A 27,766-nucleotide genomic window follows, 5' to 3' on the forward strand; every position below is an offset into this window, starting at 1 on the left:
CATGTTGTTTGGAACTCTCACAGCAAAGACTCATTCGATAGGAATTGGAACGATTTTCTGGTGAATTTTGGTCTTGCGGACAACAAGTGGCTCTCAGGTAATGTGTTTTTAAATTCTGCAGCAGAGGTGTAAATTGTACTGTCTCTCGGGTGTATTTTACAGTGTGTTTTTGGGTGTATTATGCAGATCTGTACGAAGACCGTCACATATGGGTTCCTATCTATCTGGACCACCACTTCTGGGCAGGGATGAGAAGCACACAAAGGAGCGAGAGCATGCATTCATTTTTTAACAAGTACATCACCCGTAACAGCTCGCTCATTCAGTTCGTCAAACAGTACGATAATTGCCTCGGAAGCAGGGAGCAAGCAGAGAGAGAATCAGATGCTGCAGATTTTCATACGGTCATACCATGTGCAACCAAATCCCCCATCGAAACTCAGTTTCAAGATGCGTACACCCAAGCAAAGTTTAGGGAAGTCCAAGCCCAATTCAGAGGAAAGGCGAATTGCATCACCAGATTAAAGAATTCTGCTCTAGGCTATTCAGTATACGAAGTTGGAGAACAAGTTTCCAGCTCAATATTGGACAAGTTCGCGGTTACCTACGACTCAGTTGCAGCCGAGGTAAAATGCCAATGTTTATTATTCGAGTCGAGAGGGATACTGTGCCGTCACGCACTAAGCGTGTTAAGCTTCGAACAAGTAAGCCAAGTGTCCCCTAGGTACATACTGGAACGATGGAGCAAGAAGGTAAAGAGGCGACACACACACATCAAGAGCAGCCACGACGAGCCACTAATTGAGCCAAGAAGCAAGAGGTTCGACCAACTTGTTTTCCGTTCGCAAAATATTTGCGAATTTGCCTCCGAATCAGAGGAGCTGACTGCAATTCTGCACCGTGCGTACGACAACGTCATGGCCAAGATGGAAGCAGTAAAAGCCAAAAGGAAGGGGACATCTTCTTTATCCCACGAAGACGCCAACTTGGAATCCGTTAACGAGCTTCAAAGCCCGCCAAGGATTCGAACAAGAGGACGTCCAAAAAACAGGCTAGGTTCAAAGCTGGAGAAACAGATTGCAAATGCCACAAAGAAGAAGAAGACAAAAGTTTTAAGCGAGGTAAATGTGATGTTCTTTAAATCTGTGGCGATTGAGTTTATTTTTCTAGTTAATTGTTTAGCTAATGCGTGAGTGTTATATTCAGATAAACCTGTTTGATGCTGCATCAGCGGCGCATTCAAGTAGCAGCCAATACCAGGGACAAGTTATAAATTATCAGTTCAGGGTACCAGCAGCAGGGGATAACTCTTTGGGTGTATAGTTATAGGGAGTATGGGTGTAAAATCCCTGTTACCTTTGGGTGTATTTTTGTTAATAGACAATTTACATATAGACACATATATAGATACATATAGAACAAGAGCTGTAAAAATTCACAGGTTATGGGCGTATATTTCAGTTGATGTTTTTTTTTCATATTTTAGTAGATGTAATTCATTCATTTTGAGTACAGCACAGACAATTGGGTGTATATTTTCACTCAACCTCGGGTGTATTATTAGACTAGCGTTGGGTGTAACAATTTATAATATGCGTATGCTTTTGATTTTTTGCTCTATGTTTTACCACCTGTAATACAGTTTTTGAATACATCACAGACAGTTTAGCAGCACAGATAGTTTAACTATGGGAAAAAATATACATGGAAAAAATATATATACATCACAAACATTTACATCATTTGTTCAATTTACAAACTACCCAGTTTCTATATCCTCAGAATTAATCTGACAAAACGGACTCAATAATACAGAGGATGGCTTCGACAGCCTTATACCACTACTCTCTCTGATTGCCTGATCTCTCTGTCTATTCAACTCACTGAATAGTATCCGGGAAGCATATTCCACTCTGTAGTGGTCCACCTCCTCCTACAATTAAAAGGTATGTTATGTTTAAACAGAATTATTAATTCAGTAAAGTAATACAGAGTTATATACTTCTAAAGACAGTTACCTGTGTCCAGTTATCCCATTCATACTTCCCCTTTTTAATGTTTTCCGGCTCTATTAACTCAAGCCACTTCATTACGTAAATAGCGCAGTCATAGCTGAAAACGAAGAAAAAAAATTACAAATCTCATTTAGGAAAGTTTAAGGTTCAGAGTCACAAATCTATACCTTGTTTTTTGGCCTGAAATTTTAACATATGGCGCTTTAATTTCCTTCTCCTTCTCGCCTTTCTCGAGAGGTTTCCCGCCGGCATATGCTATCAATCTCGATAATACATATCCCTTAAATACCAAAACAAGTCAGTAATACACCCGAGTCAATTGACAAGACACACCCAACTTAATATGGAATATACACCCAACACAAATTTCAAAATAGACCTATCTATTAAAGTAAAGAAGACAGAGGAAACTTACAGTGAATTTATTAATTTCCTTTCTCCCAGGGCTTGGAGCTTTTTTGTGTAGCGGGTCAAGTATTTGACATTTCTGCATTCTTGTATTTATCAGCCATTACCACCAATGTCCCGAGTGGCAAACAGGAGCAAAAATCTGAAAGATTGCCACATTTCAACAGTCTGTTATTTTATTTGGCATATAAGTAAATAAGCCTACTAACAAATTTACGAAACAAAAACTTACATATGGATGCGAACTTAATTTTTTTCTATCTATGAATGGAATGAAATTGGGGTAGGCTTCCACCCTGAATTCTCTTTTCGTTTTCGGAGATATGAATTCCCCGTTTGGGTGATCCGAAAGTGCCATGCTCTGCAAGAATTGCAATACAAGAAATGAAAACATGAAAATAAACAACTTACACCCAATCTAAGCTAACAAATACACCCAAATCTATGCATAAAATACACCCAAAGTTCGTAGAAGTAACACTTACCACAATATCTGGGGGGAGACAGTATATTTGTGCATGAAACCTCTTTTCCTTTTTCTGGTTTAGGATGAGGCAGATGGCAGATACAACCTAGAAATCAATTTTAAATTAATAACCATTGCAGTTGACTTTGGTGTAAAAACATTAATGTTAGTCTAAAATTACCTGACATTCTATATCACTGTTTGCCTGGAGGGATGCAAGCTGCGTTCTCATCAAAATGTACTCTCCTTGGCCAGTTAGAGTGCATATCTCCTCAAACTCGTTAGTATCGCCCTTTGCATCCTCCTTCAGTCTCGTCCCCCAGATGTAGCACTTTTCTTTCATATCATCCGGTATTTGATTTGTTCTCCCCGGTGTTTCAAACTTATCAGAACTTTCTCCCCCAGTCTCCCTCCGAATTTGTGGACTTTCGTCTTTTCCCTTTGACGCACTGCTTGCTATCTTTTGGACCAAACTGTCCAATTGTTCTAGTATAGTTGCAGTTCCCGGAGATTTTTCCCTTTCTGTCTCCTGCGTCGATGCCCCCTCCTGGCTTGAATCTGTCAATCCGAGGCTGAATGATGGCATCCCCGGATTTGTTTTAGGAACATAACTTGCTGTCCGTGCCATCATCAACAGGGCAGCAGCGTCCTCGGCGTCTGGATGACTGCATCATTTTGTATAAGAATAAGAGTAAGAATAAGTATATAAGGATGACAAGCAAAGATTGATTCTAGTCTAATTAACTTACATTTTTGTTGGAGCTGGGGGAAGCTTGGGTGTTGTTTCTTGATGTTGTTTGGGGGTTTCAGGAGTGCTGCACAGTTACAAAAAATCGATCAGGAAGAGTATACACCCAAATTGTTAGCAAATATACACCCATACCCTAAACAAATATACACCCAATACAATTTTCTTACGTTTCTCTAGCCCCTTCAATCTGTAGCATAGGGGTTGGTTCGGAATCTGCGTCAGTGGTTGTTTGCTGGGATGGCGGCACAAAAAATTGGATCGGGACTCTAAACAAGAATAAAAATGAAAGGTTAACAACGTATTTGAAAATAATAAGGTTATAAGGTTGAAATATTCTTGGATAACTCACATTGCAAGCGCTTCCGACGGCGTTTGTTCCCTAACAACCATCACATTCGAATCATCCGGAGTCAACCTAAAATACACCCAAAGAAGGTCAACAAATACACCCGAACAATTCAAAAAGAAGACGGACTTTGTTTTTTGAGAACTTACATAGTTGCAGTTTTTGCTTTTTTTTGCTGCCTTTTTTTTCTTGAATAAAATAATAAAGGGCTTTTTTTTCTAAAAAAAATATATACAGAATTAGAAGTAGAAGTTATTAGAAGAAGAAAAGTAACGGTTATTTGAAAGAGAAATTACATGCTCTGAGACGGCTGGGTTACACTACTCTGTTCTGTGCGTCTTTGAGAGGAAGTATCATCACTTCCCAAGTTGACAGCCGGTAGTCTAAACAGATTTCATGTTATTCAAAACAAATATACATCCAACTTAGTGAACAAGATACACCCAACTTAGTAAACAAGGTTTTATTAAATAATAAAGCTTCTTACGTTTCAGAGGACACATAGCGACCTTCTGTCGATCGCAGGTCAGCCTGGTTGTCCCTGCTAAACAAGATACAATTATTAGCAAACAAAAGACACCAAAATCTGAAATACACAGCCCAGCAAGACATACCCCTCTGCAGCAGATTTACGAACGTTTTCCCCTAGCCATTCATCGAGTTCGTCACTCGATATTTCATATGTCTCACTACATTCATAAAATAAGACGTTAACAAAAATAATTACGATGATAGACCGTAGTATAGCTTACGAGGTACTGTACCCGTCAAAGTATTGATCTTCTTCAGGAGGTGAATCCTCCACAACTACTTTTTTCTTTTTTTGTGGTGTTCTGGGTGGAAAAAAAAAACAGTACCAATCAGAAATAAAAAATTAATTTTATCACAGAATATTAATGAAAGAAGTGCTTACTCTTTTGGTGTTGTTTTTGTTTCTTTCTTTTTCTTCTCCTTGTCCGCAGGCGATGATGCTTCGCTGCTATAAGTTAATAGCAGACACCTCAGTTAATACACAAAATCTTTATAAAGAATCCAAAAGAAAGGAGTAATAATTTCAGGACATTACTCATCACTTGGTTCAGATTCAGATTCTGAATCAGAATTTGACTCCTCTTCCCTCTGCTTTCTTTTTCTTGAGTCCATTCTGCAAGGCAAACAATTGTCATTTAGAACAAAACAGCAAAACGAAACACACCCTGCTTAATAAGCTACGTACACCCAACGTGGACAAACAAAATACACCCAAACCCAATAAAGAAATTACACCCAAGTATGGAACTTACTTTTTCCCCTTTTTGCCGGGGTGTTTAATTCCCGAATCCTCCGAGTCTTCTTGAGCCTCAGACTCAGAGGTAGAAGTGTCACTCTCGGTAGTTTCTGTCTCCGAAGACGATGTTGAGCTCGCCTTCCTTTTTTTTGTTTTTTTATTTCCTGTTCTTTTTGTTTTTTTTCTTTTTTTCTCATTTTTTCTTTTGTCTCTGCCAAATTCAGAATCCCCTGAAACATGAGATATTTTAGTTAGCACCATTCGGGTAAATAAAGTACACCAACTTATTATGATTACTCACCAAAGTTTCCACTCTCTCTTCATTCATTCTTTTCACCAACTGCTCCTTAGTCCAGTTGGCAATCCATGGCTTTGGTGGTCTTTCACCCTTGTTGTTGCGTTTGTTTTTTGAAAGGTGAAAGTAGATTATCATCAGGGCGAAGAGGCAGCCATTGATTGCCTTCTTCTTCTTCTCCTGGTAGTCTGTTATGCCCCTGATCATGAAGGTCAAGACATGCCCCCCCCCCAGTTTCTCTCCTCTATGCCCTCCATCTCAAAAATCGGGACCAGGTGCACGGGCGATATTTTGTTTATCGTCGTTGGCAAAAGGAACGCCATCTGTATGTAGAGGATGAATATCCTCTTGAACATCAGGCGTTCCTCTTCGTTGCCAACGCCTATTTCCATCATCTCATCGGTAAGACTTTTGAGGGTCTTACCCTGGAATCTTCTATAAATTATTTTGTCTTCATCAGAAAGTTTCTTGTAGTCAACTTTCTCAGGAAATAGATCTCCTACAAAAGGAAAGACAACAAAGTATCCAAGTCGGTTCAAATACACCCAAGCATCAGGTTAATATACACCCAAGCAAAAACTTAATATACATCTATAATTTTGAGCTAATTACCTGTTGCATTGATGCCAAGCGCATCACCTATTTTTTTTGGGGTTATATGGAAAGAACCATATCCTGTCCTCAGTTTGTTCTCCCCAAGTTTGAAGTTTTTTACCAGCTCTCTTAAGAGTTGGTGATCCACCCTCAGTGGTGGGATGTGCATCAACCCACCGAATCCAAGATCCCTAACAATGGCCTTCTTCTCCTCAGTCATGTTTCTGAACTTATCATTGAGGAGATGTGTGGCACATTTCAGGTCTTTGGTTTGGTTTCTTGCTGCCATTTTCTCTGAAACTAAAAAATACACCCAAACATATCAGTAATATACACCCATATATATATGACTCAGATACACCCATATATATGACTCAGATACACCCATTGATAACAATTAAGATACACCCATTGATAACAGTAAGATACACCCATATATATGAGTCAGATAGCCAGATATTCGCAAGATACACCCACTCATAACAGTGAGATACACCCATAGATATTATTCAGATACACCCAAAGATGTCAAACAAGATACACCCATTGATTACAGTGAGATACACTCGTAGATATTATTCAGATACATCCATATAGATATCAGACAGATATCACTCAACCATGCTTCAATATAAAGCCACATTACAAGGTTAAGCAGTTTACACCCCCGAATCTACGAAAAAAACCCCCAAAAATCAACAAAAATAGCAGGAGAACTTAGAATAACAACGTAGAACGACGTAGAACTTAGAAGAACGACGTATAACTCAGAAGAACGACGTATAACAAAGAAGCAACAGTAACAGTAAACCCTAGCAGAACGACGTAGAAGAAAAGTAAAATATACAGTATTTTAATGCACTTACGTTGAGTATTCTTGGTTTGTTTTTTCTTCAGATTCTTCTTCACAGAGAGGTTGATGGTGTTTTGATGCAGTTTTCGAACTACGATTTCTATATTTTGAAAGTTGATTTTCGCTCGAAAATGAGAAGGTTTCGTTGTTTTGAAAGTGCCTTGAGAAATGGAAGAAGTGGAAGAAGTGGAAGAGTCTCCCATACGTAACCGTTCGAATGCTGAGCGCGTGATTTGGACGCGGCATCTTATCTCTCTTTCGTGCGCGTGTTTCGTGTTTGGGCTAGGCCAACTTGGTTGCTTGTATGCTTGTATGTGTAGCAGGCCCGTATAGTATTTTATGCCATGATTTCTTTTAGTTATAAATTGTAATCTTTGAATTTGAAAGTAGAATTTTAATGATGAGATGAGATATAGTTTAGTTAGTAGGTGGGTTATGAAATTTTAAATTTTATTATTATATGAATGATTGAAAAAATTTAGAAGAAATTACCGAATATAGAATTCACATTGTGGAACTAAATATGATGTATTCTTAAATTTATGGTTGTAGTATATTGTATTTTTAATAATTTTATTTTATATTTAACTAAACCGGTTCGACCACGGTTGAACCATTAAACTATTAAACCAGTTACTCGACCGGTTCAATGACCGGTCCGGTTCTCGCAACCTTGCGAATTACACACACACGCAATCCAAAGTATAATTCAGGTTCAGTACTATATTTGACTGCTGAGTTTGATTATTTGTGTTTGCTGAGTTTGATTATGCTCAAGTTCAGTGCTATATTTGACTATTGATTATAAATTGAGTTTGATTATACATGTTTACTAAGTTTGATTATACGCATGTTAGGTGCTATATTTAATTTCCGAGTTTGATTATACGTGTTTGCTGAGTTTGATTATAGTTTGACATGCGTATAATCAAACTTAGTAAACATGTATAATCAAACTCAATTTATAATCAAACACAGTAGTCAAATATAGCACTGAACTTGAGCATAATCAAACTCAGCAAACACAAATAATCAAACTCAGCAGTCAAATATAGCACTGAACCTGAATTATACTTTGGATTGCACGTGTGTGTAATTCGAATCAGCCTGGTTCGAATTAGTGTGTCTGTGTAATTCGAATTAATGGGTGTGTGCGTGTGTTTGTAATTCGAATCACTGTGATTCGAATTACATTGAGAGTGAAGTTCGAATTAGGGTAATTTGAACTATATATAATTGTGTCTTGGTTGATTCATGAACTAGTTTTAGTTTTGGCTGATTAGTGTAAATTTTCCTCCCCTTGGCTTATATCAGTGAATTGCCCAATTTTTTACATAGTACCAATTAATTTGTTAATTGTTATCTCTTTTGATTTTCAGGTTTAAATCTTGATTTGCAAACTTTTAATGATGATAAAGATGTTGAAAGTGATCAAGAATAAGGGTTGAAGATCCTTTTGTATCTAATATTGTAATTTCTTTATTATGGTGTTAAATTTGTAGTGATCTAACAATATTATTTTTAATTTCAAGTTATTTTAACTAATTACATTGTATGAATTTTATGTTTGTATTTTAATTTATCTATAAATTAAAAATTTTTGTTTTAATTTATATATGAATAGGTAAAAATTAAAATATTTAATTTTTATAGGGGCGGGTACCCACAGGAACGGATTTGGGTTCCGTAATTTACTACCTGCAGGTAGTGATGGAACGGTAGTATATGAGTAACAGGACGGCAGAGCGGGATTCGGTAGGGCAAAAATCCGCCCCTACCCGCCCTACTGCCACCCCTAGATGAGAGGACATTTTTTTGGACCCTTTTTTTGGGTTTGACGTTCTTTTGGACTTAAGCTGTCATTTCAGCATTCCCTCCTTAACGGGCCAAGCCCAACATTATACCTGCCTACCTAAAAAAGTAAATAGAAAAGCCCAAAAGTGAGGTGTACACTTTTTTCCACAAAAACCCCAACTTAAGATTAATTTGTCACACATCAAATGAGTTGCTATATATATATATATATATATATATATATATATATATATATATATATATATATATATATATATATATATATACAAAATTTAAACTTCTAATATTTACTTAAATAGATAAATAAATAAGCAATCCATCAACCTAAATTGGTAAAGTAAAGTATTTATCTTTGTTTTGTTCTAAATTGTAATCTCTAATAAAAAAATATACTTCTATAAACAAAAGATATATATAATGACATAATAAACAAAGAAACAATTATACTTTAGTGGTTAAGTTAACGGAGTTAATACTTAAATTGGCCCCTAAAATTTGATCTCCGACTCAATTTAGCCCTCAAGGCTTCAATTGACTCTAATTTTACCCTGAAATTTTGACCCGCGCCTCAAATTGGCCCTTATAGCGTTTTCCGTCACCGGAGAGCTGACCTGTTAATTTTAAATGACACCTAGCAGTCTCAAAATGATGCCGTTTTAATGTTGGTGCCGAAATCCTTAGAAACGACGTCGTTGACATGAGAAAAAGGGGTTAAATGAAATCCAAACATTAACCACTTCAAGAGTGAAACCCAATTGACCATTTCACTTCCTTCTCTTCCCGTCGTATACGTACCCGTCAGAGAAGCACCATGGGTATCGCACTAATGGAGGTTTGAAGCTTTTCTTACTTGTTTCGCTCCCCATTGTAAAGATTAATTATCGGAATCATCTTTTGAAAAACAGGTTAGTAACAAAAACGCTGCTCTCAACTACTATGCTCTGTTTTCATCAGTGAAACTTTGGAAGAATGTGGTTGATTATGGTTGTTGATGATAATAGAGTTTTTGTTTGTTAGGGTTTAATTTTTTTGCATGTGTGTGACTATGATCAACTGAATGGATCAATTCTTTGTCCGTTTGAGCAGTCTTTGATTCTTTATATTCCATTTTAAAATAACAATTTTACACCTTCATATTCCATTTTAATTTAATTGTTAACTGGATAATTTCTTATAAAAATAAAGAAATTTTTGTGCTGAACATTGTCTGTAATGATCATAATAAGAATATAATTTTGATAAAAAAAATCCTACTTTTATACATGAACTTTAAAGGTGTGATTACTAGTTGGAATATAATTTTGCTTAATGAACGCAGCTGACAATTTTGCTCTCATGTGTTTTCTTGTTCCTTCTTGTACTATTATTTACAAGAGTACTGATACAGTAGAAAGGGAGTACTGCATTATGTAACGATCATAACGGAAATATAATTTTGATAAAAAAAATCCTATTTTTATACATGAACTTTAAGATGTGATTACTAGTTGGAATATAATTTTGCTTAATAAATACAGCTGACAATTTTACTTTCATGTGTTTCTTTGTTCCTTCTTGTACTATTATTTACAAGGGTACTAATATAGTGGAAAGGGAGTAATGCATTATGTAATGATCATGACAGGAATATAATTTTGATAAAAAAAATTCTACTTTTATACATGAACTTTAAGGGTGTGATTACTAGTTGGAATATAATTTTGCTTAATGAACACAGTTGACAATTTTATTTTCATGTGTTTCTTTGTTCCTTCTTGTACTATTATTTACAAAACTGATATAGTGAAAAAGGAATACTGCATTATGTAATGATCATAACAAGAATATAATTTTGATTAAAAAAATCCTACTTTTATACATGAACTTTAAGAATGTGATTACTTGTTGAAATTTTTGAGGGAAGGAATGACTTAATTATTAAAGTGGAGTCTATTTTATTTCTCAAGAACCCTTCCTTTAAATTTTGTGCACGAGTATTTTAACAAAGCACTTGTTAAAAAGCAAAAAAGCATCTTTTTAAATGCTTAATATTTTCGATAATGCATGTGATAGTTTACTTTTTCGTACTTCTTTAATAAATTTTTACGAGATTCATTACAAATTACTTGTTCTTATTGAGATGTGAACATTATATTGTTATTTCATGCATAATTATTGTGCATATTATTGGATTAAGTGGTACAGTAAATAAGTTATTAAATGAGAAGTGAAATAGATTTTTTTTTGCTTTTGGTGTCTAAATTACCCTGCCATTAATTATCCTTGTAGAAAGCATAATCCTTCATGTTTAGGTATTTCAGCTTCTTGTGACTGTTAGTTATGTAATTGATTGTGTGAAGATTTTAATGAAAATGCTCCATTAACACCAGGACAAGCTGTTGATGATGCAAATGTTTCAGAGATTGATCTCACCCAACCCACTTACTCACAGCTAGAAAATCAGGTAGTGATTGGTTTCTAATATTTGATTAACTGTTAACTAGTTTGTATTGGTTTATAATACATGAGTAAATATTGGGTAGATTCAATTGATTGATACTATTTGATAATATATTGCTTAATTTTTATTGGATTGTATTAGTCACTAATTCTGTTAACAATTTCACTAGGTCCCTCCATCAGACCCACCTCCATCTCCACAACAGGTCACAAGGCTTGACAAGCTGCAATCTAAGAGGAAAAAAATTTTCAATGTGGACCCAATGCAAGGAGCAAGTTCTGGGACAGCTACACGCTTGGCAGAGTTTATGACATTCGTCCACACCCCGGTCTTCAAACCACCAACAACAAAATAGAAAATGATTTTAGTATTCACAACAACTAAATGCTTCATTCACATAACTGATATCACAGTTACATATATTTCATCCCACCTAATCCATAAGCTACAATCACAATTTCAAAAATAATAACAAACACACACAACATAATATTCCACAATTTTAGTATTCTAATTTCAGCTTCAACTGCACTAATTTTCTATCCCAGAGATATTTTTCAATGGTCTTCACTAATTGAATTTTCATTTCTGCCAACTATGGCTTCTTTTTCTTCAACATCTATCCATTTAAAAAACCTGCACCATCTCTTACCGGTAGTCTACAACACCAAAAATCCAAAAGAAAAATTGAGAGGAAGAACAACTACAAAACCAACAAGCATTTGAGAAATAAGACACACAATCAACTTGCAACAATTCAACCAACTCATATTATAGTTAGAGCATCCATAGAATGGTCTTTTTGGATTGGAATCCGTCCCAAACCACTGAAGAATAGGATGCAATCTACAACCGCACCAATGCGGAACCTTTCCACTTCTGTCACCTCTGTCACGGTGTGCGTTCTTCACCCAGCCACCATGCGAATGAGCTCTACTAGAGCTACCTGAACCTTAGCTGCTGCTTCTCAACATTATTCTCAACTCTTGGAGACACTCTTGCGATTTGGGAAAATTGAGACTTCTAGGTTTTATTTAAAATTTTAAGGGGTTAAATTGATGCCTTCAAACATTTTGTTATGTCATCTAACTGCAAGGGTGCCAGGTGTTAACCAAAATTAACAGGTCAGCTTTCCGGTGACGGAAAATGTCGGAAGGACCAATTTGAGGCTCGGATCAAAATTTCAGGGTATAGTTAGAGTCAATTGAAACCTTGAGGGCTAAATTGAGTCGGAGGTCAAATTTCAGGGATCAATTTAAGTATTAACTCTAAGTTAACGAGCTAAATTTACTGTTACAAAAGGTTATGGATTAGATATTCATTGTGCATATTTAATAGTTGACTTATTTATACATATTGTTTTTTATAGTTTTTTTAATAGTAAATTAGTCAGTAGAATAAATAAATTTGTCACAGTAAAATAATTAATTTTTTATAGTAATATAATAAAATATTTTTATGAACACTAGATATATTTTTTATATAATTGCTAATTAGTAATTAGTTTTCTTTATTTTTTTGTGTGTCTAATAGGTTGGTTCTTAAATTATACTAGGGAAACCAATTTAATGTTACTAAGATCTTGTATAAATAATAAAACGGAACTCTAACTCAAAATATCTAAAGTAAGTTGTATAAAAATAAATAAACAAGAAAAGAGAAGTAAGAACTAAGAAGAGAGAATTTATGGATGTGATCTATGGCTTCAATTTGAGGGAATCGATTTGTTGGCTACTAGCAGCAAGACAGATAACTTATGCTTTAAAGGTGTTTTTTTTTTTTTTGTGAAGAAGAAGAAGATATTTTCAAAGATGTTATTTTGTGGGCATAATTTTAATGAGTTAAATTTATTTTTCTTTAAAAAAAAAAGTACAAGTCAATATCCTAATTCATGAATATATATGATGAATCCTACACGTTACATACACGCATAATTTTGAATTTCTTTTCAAAATATATTTATCATTTTTGTTGTCAACATGACATGATGCATGTGTGTTCAATTATAAGGAATCCGGAACCATATCCATATAATAAAACTCAAATCTATCACAATAAACCAAGAATAATATAAAATATATACTAATGGCATCTCATTTTATATTCGACTGTTTATTATGCCTTTAAGGCATTGATTCTAGTTAGTAGTTAACACTTAACATCTACTCATCCAAACCAGATGCATCGCATAAATAATGCAACAAGAATAATATAAGTAATTATCATTCGTGAATAATTTTCTTCTTCTTGGACAATAATAATAATAATAATAATAATAATAATATTATTATTATTATTATTATTATTATTATTATAATGTTCTTCCTGCACACTATGTTCCATCAAGAATGCAAAAGTTACATATCCCCAATGTTATATTGTATTATTGGTGGGGCCATGGGGACAAAACAAGGACTGTGGAGAGTGGAGACCATTGGAAAGTTAAATCTAAGTTCTTTAATTTCAAGCATTGGGGCCTTGAGACAATATATATATAAATACAAAAATGTCATATGCATAAAAAAAATTAACTATAAAATTAATTATTATATATATATATATATTGGAATTAAAATATACAGTATAAATAATTAGGATATTTGATATAAATAATAGGATAAAGTATATTAAATTAGTTTCTTACGTTTGACCGTATCTATTTTGGTTTTTAAAGTTTAAAGTGTTTTATTTGAATCTAAAAAAGTTTTATTTAACTTCAATATAGTTCTATTGTGAAGTCAAAATTAAATAATTAACGGATTGTCTTACATGACAGCAGTACAAGAACAAGGTCGATAATTTGGAGAACAAATACAAATTCTAGAGACACAAAATTAACTGTAGATGCATCAATACATTTATTTATCATTTTTCTTACAATTTAAATAAAATATTTTCTATAGGCTAAAGAAAATAATAAATAAATGTATTAATGCATCTACAGTTGATTTTGTGCCTTTGGAATTTGTATTTATTCTCAAAATTATTGACTTTGTTTTTGTACTGCTATCATATAAGACATTTTATTAATTATTTAACTTTAATCTCACGATATATTGAAGCTAAATGAAATTTTTTTAAATTCAAATAGAACAATTTAAATCTTAAAGACTAAAATAGAATTACGCCGAAAGATAGAAGATCAATTTAATACTTTACTCTAAATAATAATTAGATATAGGGAAATTAAAGTAAGAGTGCGTGGCCTTTCTCTTAGCCATGAAGAAAATTAGTTGCGGATTCATGGGACATGTTGCTATTATTGAATAGTGATGATTATCCCACAAATTTCACTACCAAGACAAATTATTTTAGAATCTAGCTAATAAATATCCTAAAGATATTGACTAAGATATTAAATATAAAAGTTTGTAATAAAAAGATAACAATTTCAAACTTTTAAAATATTTATCATATAAAAATGTATACATACTAAAAAAAATCTTACACATGTAATTTTAATCAGTGCTCTTAAGGCATTTGTTGCTATAAAAATCTATAATTTTGCACTTGCTGTTATGTATTTATTTATGATATTTTTATCCTTAAAAATGTGTGATGTCTCAAATAAACATTAATTTGGGATGTGCAAATAACATTAATATTTTTTATTATAGACATGTTATTAGTATATATTATAAGCCTAATCATTACTTTTGTCCTTAAGTTCATTCATCAACTTAAGCATGATCATGTTTAATAATAAAATAACAATATATGCATATAATGATTGCTACAAAAAGCATTATAAAGTAAATTTTAAATTATTTTATACTTAGAAGGTAAATAACAAATAAATTATATAGCTTTTCCTTTTTAGTATTACTTTATTTTTGATCTTGTAACATGAAGAAATTTCAGGTCCTGTTGATAGCCCCTAATTAGGTTCAACACTTTGCAATCAAGAAAACAAAGTGCATTATTGTTCGATTAAATATTCTATACTTTTTTGCATAAATAATTTTCAGCAATCTTATTTATACAATAAAAAACACAAATATAATATAATGATAGTGGTAAACAAAATCATGATTCTGTGTCTTTAGTTGTTATAACATATATATTGAAAACCGTACTAATTTAGTATTGAATTAATATTATTGTCTTTGCTATCAATCCTTTTCCACATATGCTTGATTTTTTAGAAGAATCTATCTCCATTAACTTAAAGCATACCTTTACCGAAGTAGGTGACTAACTCAATAATAGTTAATACTTAATAAAGATAATATTTTTTCTTTAAACCAAATTTTGTTTTGTTCACACTAGGTATACATTTAAACTTTTTGTTAAGAAGTGCTAAGAGCACTTGTGGATCTTTAATTGTAAAATATTTTTCTAAAAAAATAAAAAAATTTATAGTATTTTAGTCATTTTATAAATTTTAACAATTCTCTTTAATAACAACTTTAAAACTTTATTATGTGGAATGTGGATATGCCACTAATCTAGTTTAGTGCATGACTTATTGTCAAAAAAGGAGACACCTTGATAAAACAACAAAAAGTGAAACTAAAGTAGATAAAGGAATATTGAGAAGAAAAAACAAATGCCCTTCTTTTTTGAAAAGCTTAATAAGTTAGAAATAAAATGATTGATTTTTTTATGTAAAAAAATATTATATTATGTGTATACTATAATACTAAAAATTTTACACTAAATTAGTTATTATATATTTTTATATAAATATATGTATTAGTTTATATACTTTTAAAATTTTATATTTCAATATATATTTTACACAAATGACTGATTTAGTAATTGATTTTTTGTGTGTAAGTAACAAAATTATTTTATGTATTGAGTTGAAATTTAATGTTTTATCATTCTAAATTAAAACATGACTATAGTCTTATACTTCTAATAAAACCCATATTCCATCTTAAAATACCTAAGTAATGAATTGCAAAATAATTACACCAAAAAAATATTTTTAAAGAAATATTATTTTTTCTGAAAAACAAAAGAAAGATAAGATTCCATTTCCACCCTATAAATAAAGAGCAAACAAGAGGAACTAAAAAAAACCGTCTTCCAACAAATAAAAAAACAGAGTAGCTCTGTTTCACTCACTCCATCACTCGCTCACTCTTCACTTTCTTTGTTTTGTTTCTATGCTTCAAAGTGCAAGAACTGCCGCAGTGATTTCTCTCTTCTATGCTTTCAAATACATGTTTAGTCTCACAGCTATTCACAAGCTTCCATCCCCTTTTGAGTGAGAATTATTTTAAAAGATAAAAAAAAAAGTTACTTCTCTGTTAACAAAAAAAAAAGCACTTTCATAATTCACATAGCTCTTGACACCTTTGGAGCAATGGATTCATTCAGTTTCCATAATCTTCAAGCTGAGAAAGCCAACGCAATCCTTAAAAATCGCAAGCTTCGAAGGATCACAGGCATATTACGCTTCCTTGAGGTGTGTGTTGTTCTAGTTTTGATCTCAAGGCTCTCTCTACGCCTCCCGGTTGCAGTTAAGACCTCGAGTGAGTACTTTAGGGACTTGTCCATGTTTGTTAACAATCCTCGGTTCGTTTTCCTCATTGGAAACGCAATCATCATCGCTCTTTTTGCTCAGTCGGGGCAGTTTTCGGCTCAAGGTTCTAGGAGAAAAGATTCGGAGGACGATCTTTACCAAGAATTTCTCCATAATGCAACAAAGAAACAGAAAGTTCAAGAAAAAAAACTAAAAAACAGAGCAAAACAGGGGATAGAAACAGAGGATCCCAGAGAAAACATCAAAAATCAAGAAAAGGAGGGAATAAAAAGTGAGGATAGCACAAAGAATAAAAGAATCAATAGAAACATGGTGAGACACCAAGAAAACAATGGAATCCTTTTAAGAAAAGAAGCGAATTTTGGCTTAAGGAGCAAAGGAATTGATGCTGGAAATAACAAGTGTGATGTAGAGAAACAGAGCATGGAAACAGGGGAAGTGAATAATTGCTTGGAGATGAAGAAATATAGAAGGTGTCAAACAGAGATTCTCCCCCGTGCGAACCGTAACGAGCAACGAGGTGGCGATTTACGACGGTGTGAAACAGAGAAGAAAATCAAAGCTATTGTACATGCTCCTACTAAAGAGGAGGAAGACGAAGGAGATTCATACCCTGAAGATAACATGAGCAATGAAGAATTTCGTCGCACCATTGAGGCCTTCATTGCAAGACAACAAAGGCTCCGAAGAGAAGAAGAAAATTACTCTCTAGCTTGAAACCTTTTCAATTTTGAACTTGAAAATAGGAGGGAAAGAAAGGGAAGATATTGTAAAAAATATGTAAATAAAGTGCTCTATTGGGGGGGGGGGGGGGTTGTAGTGTATGAGTAGGTTGTTAATCAAGTTTAGAATAATGTGATTATTTTTACTCCACCTATTATTGTGTAAATATTGTATAAATTTAGTATAGTACAAGTATGAATAAGAGAAGTAAAACATGTATTCATGATGGTAAATACCATGGTCCCTTATCCAGAGATATCAATTCGAGTATTAAAATTGAAAAATTATCCGTGAGAAATTACTAAATTAGATAAAAGTTTATCAACTTAGGTAAAAACTCAGTGCATTTGACTTCACGTGAAGTTGATAACTGAGAGTTGTTAGATGATTTGATTGATTTGACTAAATTTTCATCTAACGACTCTCAACTATCAACTTCACGTGAAGTCGACTACACCTGAATTTTCACTATCAACTTAATTTAGGTTGGTCAAATAGGTAGTTTAAGTCAATATCAAAGTTTAAATTTTGTGTTGTATACATATCAATTTATTAATTAATAACAAATTTTTAAATAAAATTTAAATTTATAATAAATTAGTCATTAATCAATCTGATAGCAAATACCATGAACTTTTTTTTTTTTATCAATGGAGTGTCATGTCATGAAGAGGGCACGCTGATTCTTTTTACGTGCAATAACGGCATGCATGTAAGAGCATTTCCCAAAGCATATGTCTTTCTCTATTTTGGGTTGAGAAGGAACTATTAATACCTGTGTCTCATATTCTTGTCTAAAAATCTTGTGTTATATTCTTTGATGCCAAAGTTGCCAAGTGGGTTAATTAAAAGGTGGATACTACTATGAAGATTTTACTATTGTCTTTATATGAAGATGCTTCTTTTTTATCATTAGATGATGAAATGTATGGTTTGATTTTGATGTGTTACAAAAGTGTTATTTTTTTTAAAGTGTGGCTAAACAAACAAAGTACACTTTTAACACAAGAATCTTCATAAAAAGATGTTTTTAGCATCTTCATTTGAGTAGTTGCCTAATTAAAATTCCTGACCTAAGGGGAAAGGAACAAAATTACGTGGATGAAAGCATTTTCACTTTGAACTGTCACTTCAATTGAAGTGAGGAGAATATTGGAAATAAAAAGGTATACGAGTACCGAATATTTATAATCTTATTTCTAGAAAATTTTTCTTCTTGATAAGAAATAAAGTTAATTTAATAAATGTAATGAGTGTCATATTGAGCAGATATATTATCTTAAAATAAAAGTTTATAACAATTTGACTCTTCACCAATCAAAACACTTCATAAATCATAAATATCTAACAACAATAACAAAAATAAAGCCTTATCCCACTAAATACAATGTTACATAAATTAAACGATGTCATTAAATTCTAATTATGTATCATGTCTACAGAGATTATTTACATGTAAATCTCGTTTGACCACTTTATGGATGGTCTTCATAGGTATTTTCCTATCTTTCACTCCTTATCTATCTTCCATCTGACCATCTCATCCACCTTTTTGACTGGATGTTCTATCAGTCTTTTTCTCACATGTCAAAACCACCTAAGACGTAATTCTACCATCTTTTCCACAATAGATGTTACTCCAACTTTCTCTCTTATATATTCATTTCTTATTCTATCCAATCGCGTATGACCACTCATCTATCTCAATATCTTCATCTCTACCACACTTTATTTATATTCGTATTTTCTTTAGGCTACTTAACACTCTGTACCATACATCATAACCTTTAAGTTTTAAAGGTACTTTTTATCACATATAAAATCAAATATATTTCGCTATTTTGACCAACCTAATTGAATTTCATAATTTACATTCAGTTCGATCTTTCCATTATCCTATTCATAAGTATCTAACTCAACAAGAAAAAATTATAAGTAATTATTTACCATTAGTTGGATCTCAATTAAGAAAACAAAATACATAAAGTATTAGTCTTTAGAAAAATTAGATTCCGAACACTAGTGATTGGTATAAAAAATACTTGAGACCTTTATTTCAAGATAAGTTTTTAATATATGAGACTCACTATGTTAACTTATAATTAATTCAATATGTATGCCTTTGAAAATTTGTTAAGTTATTATGGCTGAATACTGAATACTAAAACACTATTTCTTGCACATACTACATTTTTTGTCTCATGTTTTTTTTAGTTTTATTTAAGTTCTATATGGTATGAGATCACGTTTTACAAGATTAATTAGGAGAAGAAAAATAATAAGAAAATTCATTATTTTTGTACACTTAAAATTTTTATAGATCAATAAAAAATGTTAATGTTAATATATTTCCTTTTTTAATGGAAAAAATACTGACTAATAATATTTAACTGTTAAAATTTTAATCGGACAAATGAATTTTTAGAATAAGTAGTTTTATAATATTTCAAAAATTTTTATGACCAAGAAAAAGAAAAAGAACCTATTCAAAAAATAATATGTCTTTTAACTATAATTTTAAAATAATTAAGTGATTAATTTCATTATACTGAAAAAAAGAGACACGCTATAACTTACCAACAAAAAGAATTGGTTTGAGTGATAACCAGTTTAATTTCGTGACCTGCATGTTGGAGCAAACAACCTTTGAGATTTGAGACCTTTCGTATACATACAAGATTTTTGAATTAATTATAGGCTGCATGCATAGCATGGAAAGTACGTATATTAATGGTTCCATTGACAATTTTTAATTTTATTTATTACGGGTGACCATAAAATTCTACTATTTATTTAGTTCAATTAAGTTTTGTCGTTGTTGATGTTGAACAATGACCATATATAGCCGAATGAAATGAGTATATGCCTGTTACCATTAAGTTTTTGTAGACCAAGAATAAAATTGCATTGCATTTTGCATATAGATGCTACAAATACTTTGTCAAAAATTGTGTAAATTAATAAATTTCAGGTCAATTCTTAAGAAATGTTTGACTTAAAGAAAATGATGAGTTTAATATTCGATTTAGGTAGAAACTCAGGTGCAGTCGACTTCACGTGAAGTTGATATATAATTGAGAGTCGTTAGATGATTTGACTGATTTGACTAAATTTTCATCTAACGGCTCTCAACTATCAACTTCACGTAAAGTCGATTGCACCTGAGTTTTTACCTTCGATTTACCAACATTTGCATTTTACATATTTCACCTTCGATTTACCAATATTAACAATACCTTCGGCAGCACTTAGACAATATCCCAAATGGATCAAAGGTAAAAAAAAATACAAAAAAAATTTTACCAACCACAACCCTTGATTCTTCAACAAATTAAAATACTTGTTAGCAAAACTTTAATTTTTTATAAATAAATAAAGAAGTATTGTTAATATTATTGCTTCCTTCAAGAGAAAAAAGTATTGCGTCAAGTTAAATGCCATACAATTAATAATAAATATAAAATACATTAAATAAAATATTGGTGGTATGTCCTCTGTTATTGACAAATTGCAATTTTATTTATTAAGTAAGTCCTTTCATGTGTATATAATTTTAAACTTTGTCTTAAGATTAGTACTATACATATGTGGTGTATGTTTTAGACTTTGATCATAAATATTTGAAGGTGCCACCAATGGCAACAAAGAAAGCACCTCACTTAGATGGAGGAATGGATACACAGCAAGTCCTCCACATGAATGATGGCATGGGAGATAATAGCTACGCTAATAACTCTTTGTTACAGGCACATAAATATTATTATTATTATTATATATTCTCTCTATTTCTCTATAAACTTTGTTCATGTCCCAAACTATTAGTCACTTGGTTAATTACTTGAACATGCATTCTTTCTTTTTTTAGTCAACTCTAAACTGGTCTCTATTTTTAATTATAATATTTGTTTATTAGCTATTACTTTTTACCTACCCTTTTGAATTGTATTTTTTTTTTTTACAAGTTTAGAAACTAATCGTTTTCAAAATTTGAAAATTTTTTATACTAACTAACCACTAACAAAAAAAAAAAAAATCAACTCCTAAGGTGGCTACTTTAAAAGTTTATGATCCAATATAAAATTTTACTATTTTTTTCGTCTCTTGATACGTCTCAAGTTTAAGATGAACTTTTTCTTTAAAAAATGTATGGCACATACGTTTGGTTTGTATTTTGTTATTTTTATTTTTTAGGATTTTATAAAGAATAATGAAATAGCAACAAAAACAAGCTGAAGAAAAATCTAGTTTTGTTTTCACTTTTTATTTTTTACACAATTTTAAAATAAAAATACTAAAATTAAAAACAAAAAATAAAAACGTAAATCATATGCACATTTTCACATAGAGCTAGTTCCAGAATGATATAGTTGTAGAAGAAAAATATCTTTATTGGGAGTATAGTCCAATCGATCATGAATGTTGGTGATATTATTATCATTGTTATATTATAAGACACTAATATATGAATATAATGTTGACAGAAAAAGGTGATGATGAAGGCAAAACCCATATTAGAGGAGAATATGATGAGACTATACAGTATTATTCATCCTCAGTGTTTGATTGTGGCTGATTTAGGATGTTCTTCAGGACCCAACACTCTTCAGTTGCTATCTAATGTCATCAACATTATTGATACTATTACTTGTAAATTGAATCTTAAACTACCGGTTTTTCAGTTTTTCTTGAATGATCTATATGGGAATGATTTCAATAGCATCATTAAATCACTCCCTCAATTCTTGGAAAGCCTAGAAGAAAATAAGGGACATAATTTTGGTCCATGTTTTATTAATGTAACTCCTGGTTCATTCTACAAGAGGTTATTTCCTGATAATTCCATACACTTGGTTCATTCCTCTTATAGTCTCCATTGGCTTTCTCAGGTAAGGCCAACAATATATTTTGTGCATTTTTATATGTTATTTAATTAGTGCATTTTACTGTTATTATCATGTTTGTTTTGAATAATAGGCTCCAAAGGAGTTGGTTAATAAGAAAAATGCACACTTAACAAGCACAAGTCCTCCAGGAATGCACAGAGCATATCTTGAACAATTCCAGAAAGACTTTAAACTGTTTCTGAAATTACGTTCACAAGAAGTGGTGGCTGGAGGTGGAATGGTTCTCACTTTATTCGGAAGGGACAAAACTTGTGATATCAGAACTGCTTGGACCATAATTGGCACAACACTCAATGACATGGTCTTAGAGGTACATTATAACATGTAATCTTGTACAATTATTAGTAATTTTGGTTTTTTTAAACATTATATTATAAAAAAATTTTAAATATTTCTAAAATATCCGTATTTATGATATATGGTCCCACAAATATTTATGTAATATTGTGTAGGACTTAAAATGAAATGAAATTAAAACTAAACATTGGAGATGCTCTCGATATTTTAAAATTTTGTACTATATAATAACATGTTGTAATGGTATTTGTTGTAGAATTTGATTGAAGAGATAAAATTGGAATCGTTTAATTTACCATTATATGATCCAACAATAGAGGAAGCTAAAGAAGTAATTGAGGAAGAAGGATCTTTCACCCTTCAAAGGTTAGAATCTGTCATATTGGGTTGGGATGGGAACATAAATGAAGATGTTGATGATGAGAAGAATAAACTTGATCTAAATAAGAGGGCACAGTTTATAACTAAATACACTCGAGCAGCTACAGAACCCCTTTTGAAGGCACAATTTGGAGAACAAGTCATGGACGAGTTTTTTCTCCGATTTAAGAATAAGATTTTCCAATTGATGATGGACGTTGAAATATTGGAATTTCCTAGTCTTGTAATATCACTCATAAAGAATGCTTGAAGGAATACACAAGAATATAGTCATATACTGTTATATTATATTCGTTATTTTTTATCTGTCTTCTAAAATTGTAACGAAATAAAAACATTAATTAAAATAAAATTATGAGAGTTGAGATGTGGTAGTAGCTAGGTAGCTATATATATATATATACATGCAATAATGCAAGTTGATGATGAAACTAACTAGAGTCTAATTACTTACTGAGCAAGCTAACCATGTGAGTTAATGCAACTTTGTTGGTTATATGAAATTTGCAATTGAAGAATGATCCTTCACTCTTCAAAGGCTCCAAAATGTCGACATAAACAAAGGTGTTGATGACGAAAACAATAAACATGATCTAAATCTGAGAGTTAGGTCCCCAAGAAATTTCCCTAAATTTTTTTTTTATTGCATTCAGATTTTAAATTTTATGAAATTAAGATATACAAGTCCATACTTTAGTTAGGTTCATTGTTTTTACTTAAATAAATAAGTTATAAAAAATGTGATAGAATAATTTATATGTCTTACTTTTATAAATTTTAGGAATTCCAATATAATAAAATTATCTTGAAAACAAAAATATTCGACACAAAATTTTTTAGAGATATATTTAAGTATATCTTTTTATTATTTTAATACAATATAATTTTTATTAAAAAATCAAATATCGGAAAAAAAATTTAGCGATAATTTTATTTATAATTTTATTATTTAAATTTAATTATGATTATTAGAGAAATTAACCCATATTATCAACATAGGATGATGTTAACACGTGGCAATTTGGGAGCACTACTACACTTGTTTTTTTTTTTTGGACAGGAATCTGGGTTAACAGACTAGCCCAGGTCCAAAACAGGGATCCATGCCTCAATCCGACCTGCCATCCTTCCGTGTTTCTCCACCCTTGCCGCGGGAGAGATGTTGAATTTGCCAGGCAACGCAGCAGCTTCCTCTCTTCAGCAACCAGAGCGTTGATGGAGCCCCTGCGCTTTGGCGACGCTGCCAAATTGATTACCCCGAAGAGTGTTCACGTCTGAGCCGCCTCGACATCGTCTTGCGTCCGTGGCAGCATCCAGGACCTCGTCGTCAAAGCCTTCCATCGCCCTCCACCCCCGGCCGCTCTAGTCCGACCCACCAACTCAGAGCAATAAGCGAGTCCTTGCCTGATAGCGACGCAGCCGGAGCAACGTCGCCAGAGCCTGTTGTTGTCGGGGTTTCGCCCAGCAGTTAGATTCCTCTGCCTCCTTAGTTCGCCGACACTGAGACCTCCCTGGCCCTGCTCTGCTTCATGATCCTCTATCTCAAATCATTACCGATCTGGATTGTATTTGGACTTTCCTGTCTCCTTACTTGGTTCGAGCATCTTCTTTTTGCCTAATTTGATATTTAATATAATTCTTTGTAGTTCTTGGTTTAGATTTGAAATTCGCTCCTAATAATATTCTGTATGTCTGTAGGTGGTTTAGTGCTCCAACTCCCTCGTAAAGTTCCTACTTCTGCTGTTTTTGCCACTGCATGGGCTAGACGATTTCCATTGCTGGGAGTCCAAGTCATTCCCTTTTTAGGTACACTCTTCATTAAAATTTGAATATCTTGGATTATGGCCATTGTCTCTGCCAATGTTGTCTTGGATTTGATTGCTTGAACGAGCTTTAAGTTGTCAGATTCTATTAGAGTTATGGCCATTTGTAGATTGTTCACTATTATTAATGCTTGCCTTATTGCCTAGGCTTCTGCCACAGTACTAGATTTAGCTTGAATCTTTCCTGAGAAGCCTAAAATAATCCTTCCCTTACTGTCTCTGATAACCACAGCTATTGCACCTGTTCCAGTATCCTTTCTGAAGGTTGCATCAACATTTGCTTTCAACCAGTTTTAAGGGGGAGGTCTCCATTTCACCAGGTTAGTTTTGCTCCTATTGACTTCTGTTTTCTGTGATTGCTATTTTTCTGCTAGTTTCCAGTATGTTGCCTCTAGTGCTTTTGCCCTGCTGATCGTCCAACTATCTGCTCTTGTTGGTCCTCTTCCCTTCTTCTTTTGAGCTTCAACTTTTCCTCCATTCTCTGGACAAGTTCTGTTTCGTATTCTCTGGCCACGACGATTGCTCTACTATTTTTCTGATCTATTTCCTCTTCTTCTTCTGCTAGTTTAACATAATAGAAGCCCCCATCACTCTCTGTGACTCGTTGCTTGCTTTTTTGTTCTGACTCTTGTTCTTTTGGTTTGTACTGTCTGGTTTTGCCATCAATGTCCATGTTATTCCTGTTTTGGGTCCCTTCTTCAATTTCTTTTTCTTTATTCTTCTTCCTTTTTTCTTCAGCCATATTTTTATTGAACTCCTTCAATATTTGTCCAATAGTGAGGTGCTTTCTTCTTCAGTTGGCCAACTTTTAAATTGTTGTCTATTTCTATTAGGCCTTTGGTTTGTGAAAGCCCATGCCCCTCTCCTTGTGCTGTCTATTCTTCTCATACTTGGCCCATCTTGCTCTATATACTTCTTAGGGTTTTTGCTGCTGTCCTCCCTACTTTATCTAATCCCCTGACCTCATTTACACTTTCCATTGCTACTGACTGACTGGTTTGCTGATTTTGTGGAATGACCTTCTCCTTTTTTCCTTCTTTGTGGTTTGCTGTCCCATCATCTACCTTGAAGATAGTGTTGTATTTCTCACTGTTTATTCCTTCATCATCAGCTCCTTCATCTTGATCTTGCACTTCTTGTATTGCCATTTGTCTCTCTTCCATTTGTTCATGTGGATTTACTAATCTGTCCCAAGATTTGGCAGAGGCACTAGCTTGAGAGCTTCTCACACCCCCTAGACTTGACACCCCTCTGTCCTTCTGTGATTGTCTTTTCAGCCACTCTCTCCTTTGCCAACTTCTTTCACGCACCTCCCACAACTCCTCCACCCAATTATTCTGTTCCTCCTTTCTCCTCCTGATTTCTATTTTTCTTGCCTCATTCTCTATCGACCTCAGCTCCAGAGTTGAGTTCAGGTCCATATCTAGGCATTTCTGGGTTAACTAATGACCTCACTAACTCCTCCGCACATGCTCTTTTGTCATGCTCTATTCTCCCACACTTGTAACAATAATCATACAGTTTTTTATATTTAAATTTAGCTAATGAGTGACTTCCATCATTTCTTTTGAACCAGAAACCCGTTTTCAGAGCCATTTGAACGTTTATCTCCATTCTGACCCTCAAAAAGGGTCTAAGCATGTTTCCTTCAACAAAAGGATCCTCAACACCTATCACTCTTCCTATTATCGCTCCTATTTTTTCAGTATTTTTTATGTTAATTTTATCATAAGGTAACCCATGTATTTGGACCCAAATAGGAAGCTAATTGTAGTTTACCTCATCAATGGACAGGTTTGAGTTCCACCATTGCAGACTCAGCATATGTCCTTCAATCCTCCATGGTCCACCCTCATACGCTCTTCTAGCTTCCTCCGGACTTTTGAAGTTCAAGATAAAAGAGTTTGATCCTGCATTGGTGATCACCAAACCCTGCGAATCTCCCCACATGTTGAGAATCATTTTGCGCACTGTGACCGTGTTCAGCACCTTTTCCGTCAACACTCGGCCAACTAGTTTCTGATCTGTATTATCTCCATGTTGAGCTAGAGATTCTTCTAGTTCTAGAACATCCCCTTCCATGCCTGAATTTTCTGTACCTTCCATGACTTGCCTAGTTGATTTGATTTCCTTCTTTTATTTTGTCTCTCTCAGTTATTTGTGATTGTCTTCAAATTTGTATCTGAACTAGACTTGAGAAGAAATTATGATCAGAGCTCCACTTGTCGAAGCAGTATATCTCCATTTTTAGAGAGCGTAAAGGCTCCACTCTTGGAGAAGTTACTACACTTGTTTAATAACACTTCTTGCTGTTGATGCTGTTCATTTTCCATTCCTATTCCCGTGCTTTTTTTTTTGGTAATACTATTCCCGTGCTTAGTTATGATTAATGACACTGCTAAGCAAATTTTTGGTTTATGGGCAAGTTATCCCAGACTTAGTAATGGGCCATAGTGGATGATACTTCATACCATACCCAATAAAAAACAATTAATAATATTATTCTTATTAATATGTATATCATCTATTCAATTTTTATAAATAAAAGAATTTAAAAATGGTTAATATTTTTTAATTTTATACAATAAATTTAATTAATATATATAAATTAATAAAAAAAATTTTAAACGATCTCTGTCAATTGGACTATGCTACACATCTAAGTATTTTTTCATCCAAGTTTTATCTAAGTAGGTCTAACACTAACAAAAATCACTCTCGTTAAAAGAGCGTCATTTTGTAGAAAGATGTTTGAATTTAATTTTATATAATGTATTATATTTCGTTCACTCAATACTAAATAATTGTTTCACCATGAATACGTGTTTGATTCATTCTACAGAAAAATATTTGAATTTGATTTTATATAATGTATTATGTTTCGTTCACTCCGT

At 32.9% G+C, this 27,766-nt stretch overlaps 3 protein-coding genes and 3 long non-coding RNA genes across 6 annotated transcripts; 4 read left to right on the forward strand and 2 right to left on the reverse strand.

The window, feature by feature from the left end:
- The first annotated feature begins 26 nt into the window (after positions 1-26).
- On the forward strand, positions 27-1,323 carry LOC130965355 (protein FAR-RED ELONGATED HYPOCOTYL 3-like). The gene is made up of 3 exons (XM_057890122.1): positions 27-97; positions 187-995; positions 1,207-1,323. The coding sequence occupies exons 2-3, from the start codon at positions 249-251 to the stop codon at positions 1,321-1,323; spliced, it is 864 nt and encodes a 287-aa protein (XP_057746105.1). The 5' UTR covers positions 27-97; positions 187-248.
- Positions 1,324-1,893: 570 nt separating this feature from the next.
- LOC130968295 (uncharacterized) lies at positions 1,894-2,208 on the reverse strand. The gene is made up of 3 exons (XR_009081579.1): positions 2,183-2,208; positions 2,019-2,112; positions 1,894-1,933 (listed from the first exon to the last, which is right to left on the reverse strand). It is a non-coding gene; the product is annotated as an uncharacterized LOC130968295 (long non-coding RNA).
- A 1,298-nt stretch (positions 2,209-3,506) lies between these two features.
- Positions 3,507-4,018, reverse strand: LOC130967772 (uncharacterized). Its single transcript, XR_009081429.1, has 4 exons — positions 3,990-4,018; positions 3,808-3,906; positions 3,639-3,704; positions 3,507-3,554 (listed from the first exon to the last, which is right to left on the reverse strand). It is a non-coding gene; the product is annotated as an uncharacterized LOC130967772 (long non-coding RNA).
- A 12,273-nt stretch (positions 4,019-16,291) lies between these two features.
- On the forward strand, positions 16,292-17,543 carry LOC130969666 (uncharacterized). The gene has a single exon (XM_057895509.1). It carries the CDS (start codon positions 16,565-16,567, stop codon positions 17,459-17,461), a length of 897 nt encoding a protein of 298 aa, XP_057751492.1. The 5' UTR covers positions 16,292-16,564; the 3' UTR covers positions 17,462-17,543.
- A 4,958-nt stretch (positions 17,544-22,501) lies between these two features.
- On the forward strand, positions 22,502-23,299 carry LOC130965356 (probable methyltransferase TCM_000168). The gene is made up of 2 exons (XM_057890125.1): positions 22,502-22,681; positions 22,925-23,299. Exons 1-2 carry the CDS (start codon positions 22,502-22,504, stop codon positions 23,297-23,299), a joined length of 555 nt encoding a protein of 184 aa, XP_057746108.1.
- Positions 23,300-24,128: 829 nt separating this feature from the next.
- Positions 24,129-27,334, forward strand: LOC130967736 (uncharacterized). Its single transcript, XR_009081423.1, has 4 exons — positions 24,129-24,643; positions 24,748-24,855; positions 25,105-25,192; positions 26,667-27,334. It is a non-coding gene; the product is annotated as an uncharacterized LOC130967736 (long non-coding RNA).
- Positions 27,335-27,766: the final 432 nt, after the last annotated feature.

The sequence above is a fragment of the Arachis stenosperma genome, chromosome 3 (assembly GCF_014773155.1).
Source record: "Arachis stenosperma cultivar V10309 chromosome 3, arast.V10309.gnm1.PFL2, whole genome shotgun sequence".
Taxonomy (NCBI): Eukaryota; Viridiplantae; Streptophyta; class Magnoliopsida; order Fabales; family Fabaceae; genus Arachis; species Arachis stenosperma.

Excerpts from the sequence above, each read along its gene's own strand:
- LOC130969666 (XM_057895509.1), top strand. The coding sequence starts at position 16,565 with ATGGATTCATTCAGTTTCCATAATCTTCAAGCTGAGAAAGCCAACGCA.
- LOC130965355 (XM_057890122.1), top strand. The coding sequence starts at position 249 with ATGAGAAGCACACAAAGGAGCGAGAGCATGCATTCATTTTTTAACAAG. Across the intron at positions 996-1,206 it reads AAGACGCCAACTTGGAATCC|ATAAACCTGTTTGATGCTGC; the intron begins GTTAACGAGCTT and ends TGTTATATTCAG.
- LOC130965356 (XM_057890125.1), top strand. The coding sequence starts at position 22,502 with ATGCACAGAGCATATCTTGAACAATTCCAGAAAGACTTTAAACTGTTT. Across the intron at positions 22,682-22,924 it reads TCAATGACATGGTCTTAGAG|AATTTGATTGAAGAGATAAA; the intron begins GTACATTATAAC and ends TATTTGTTGTAG.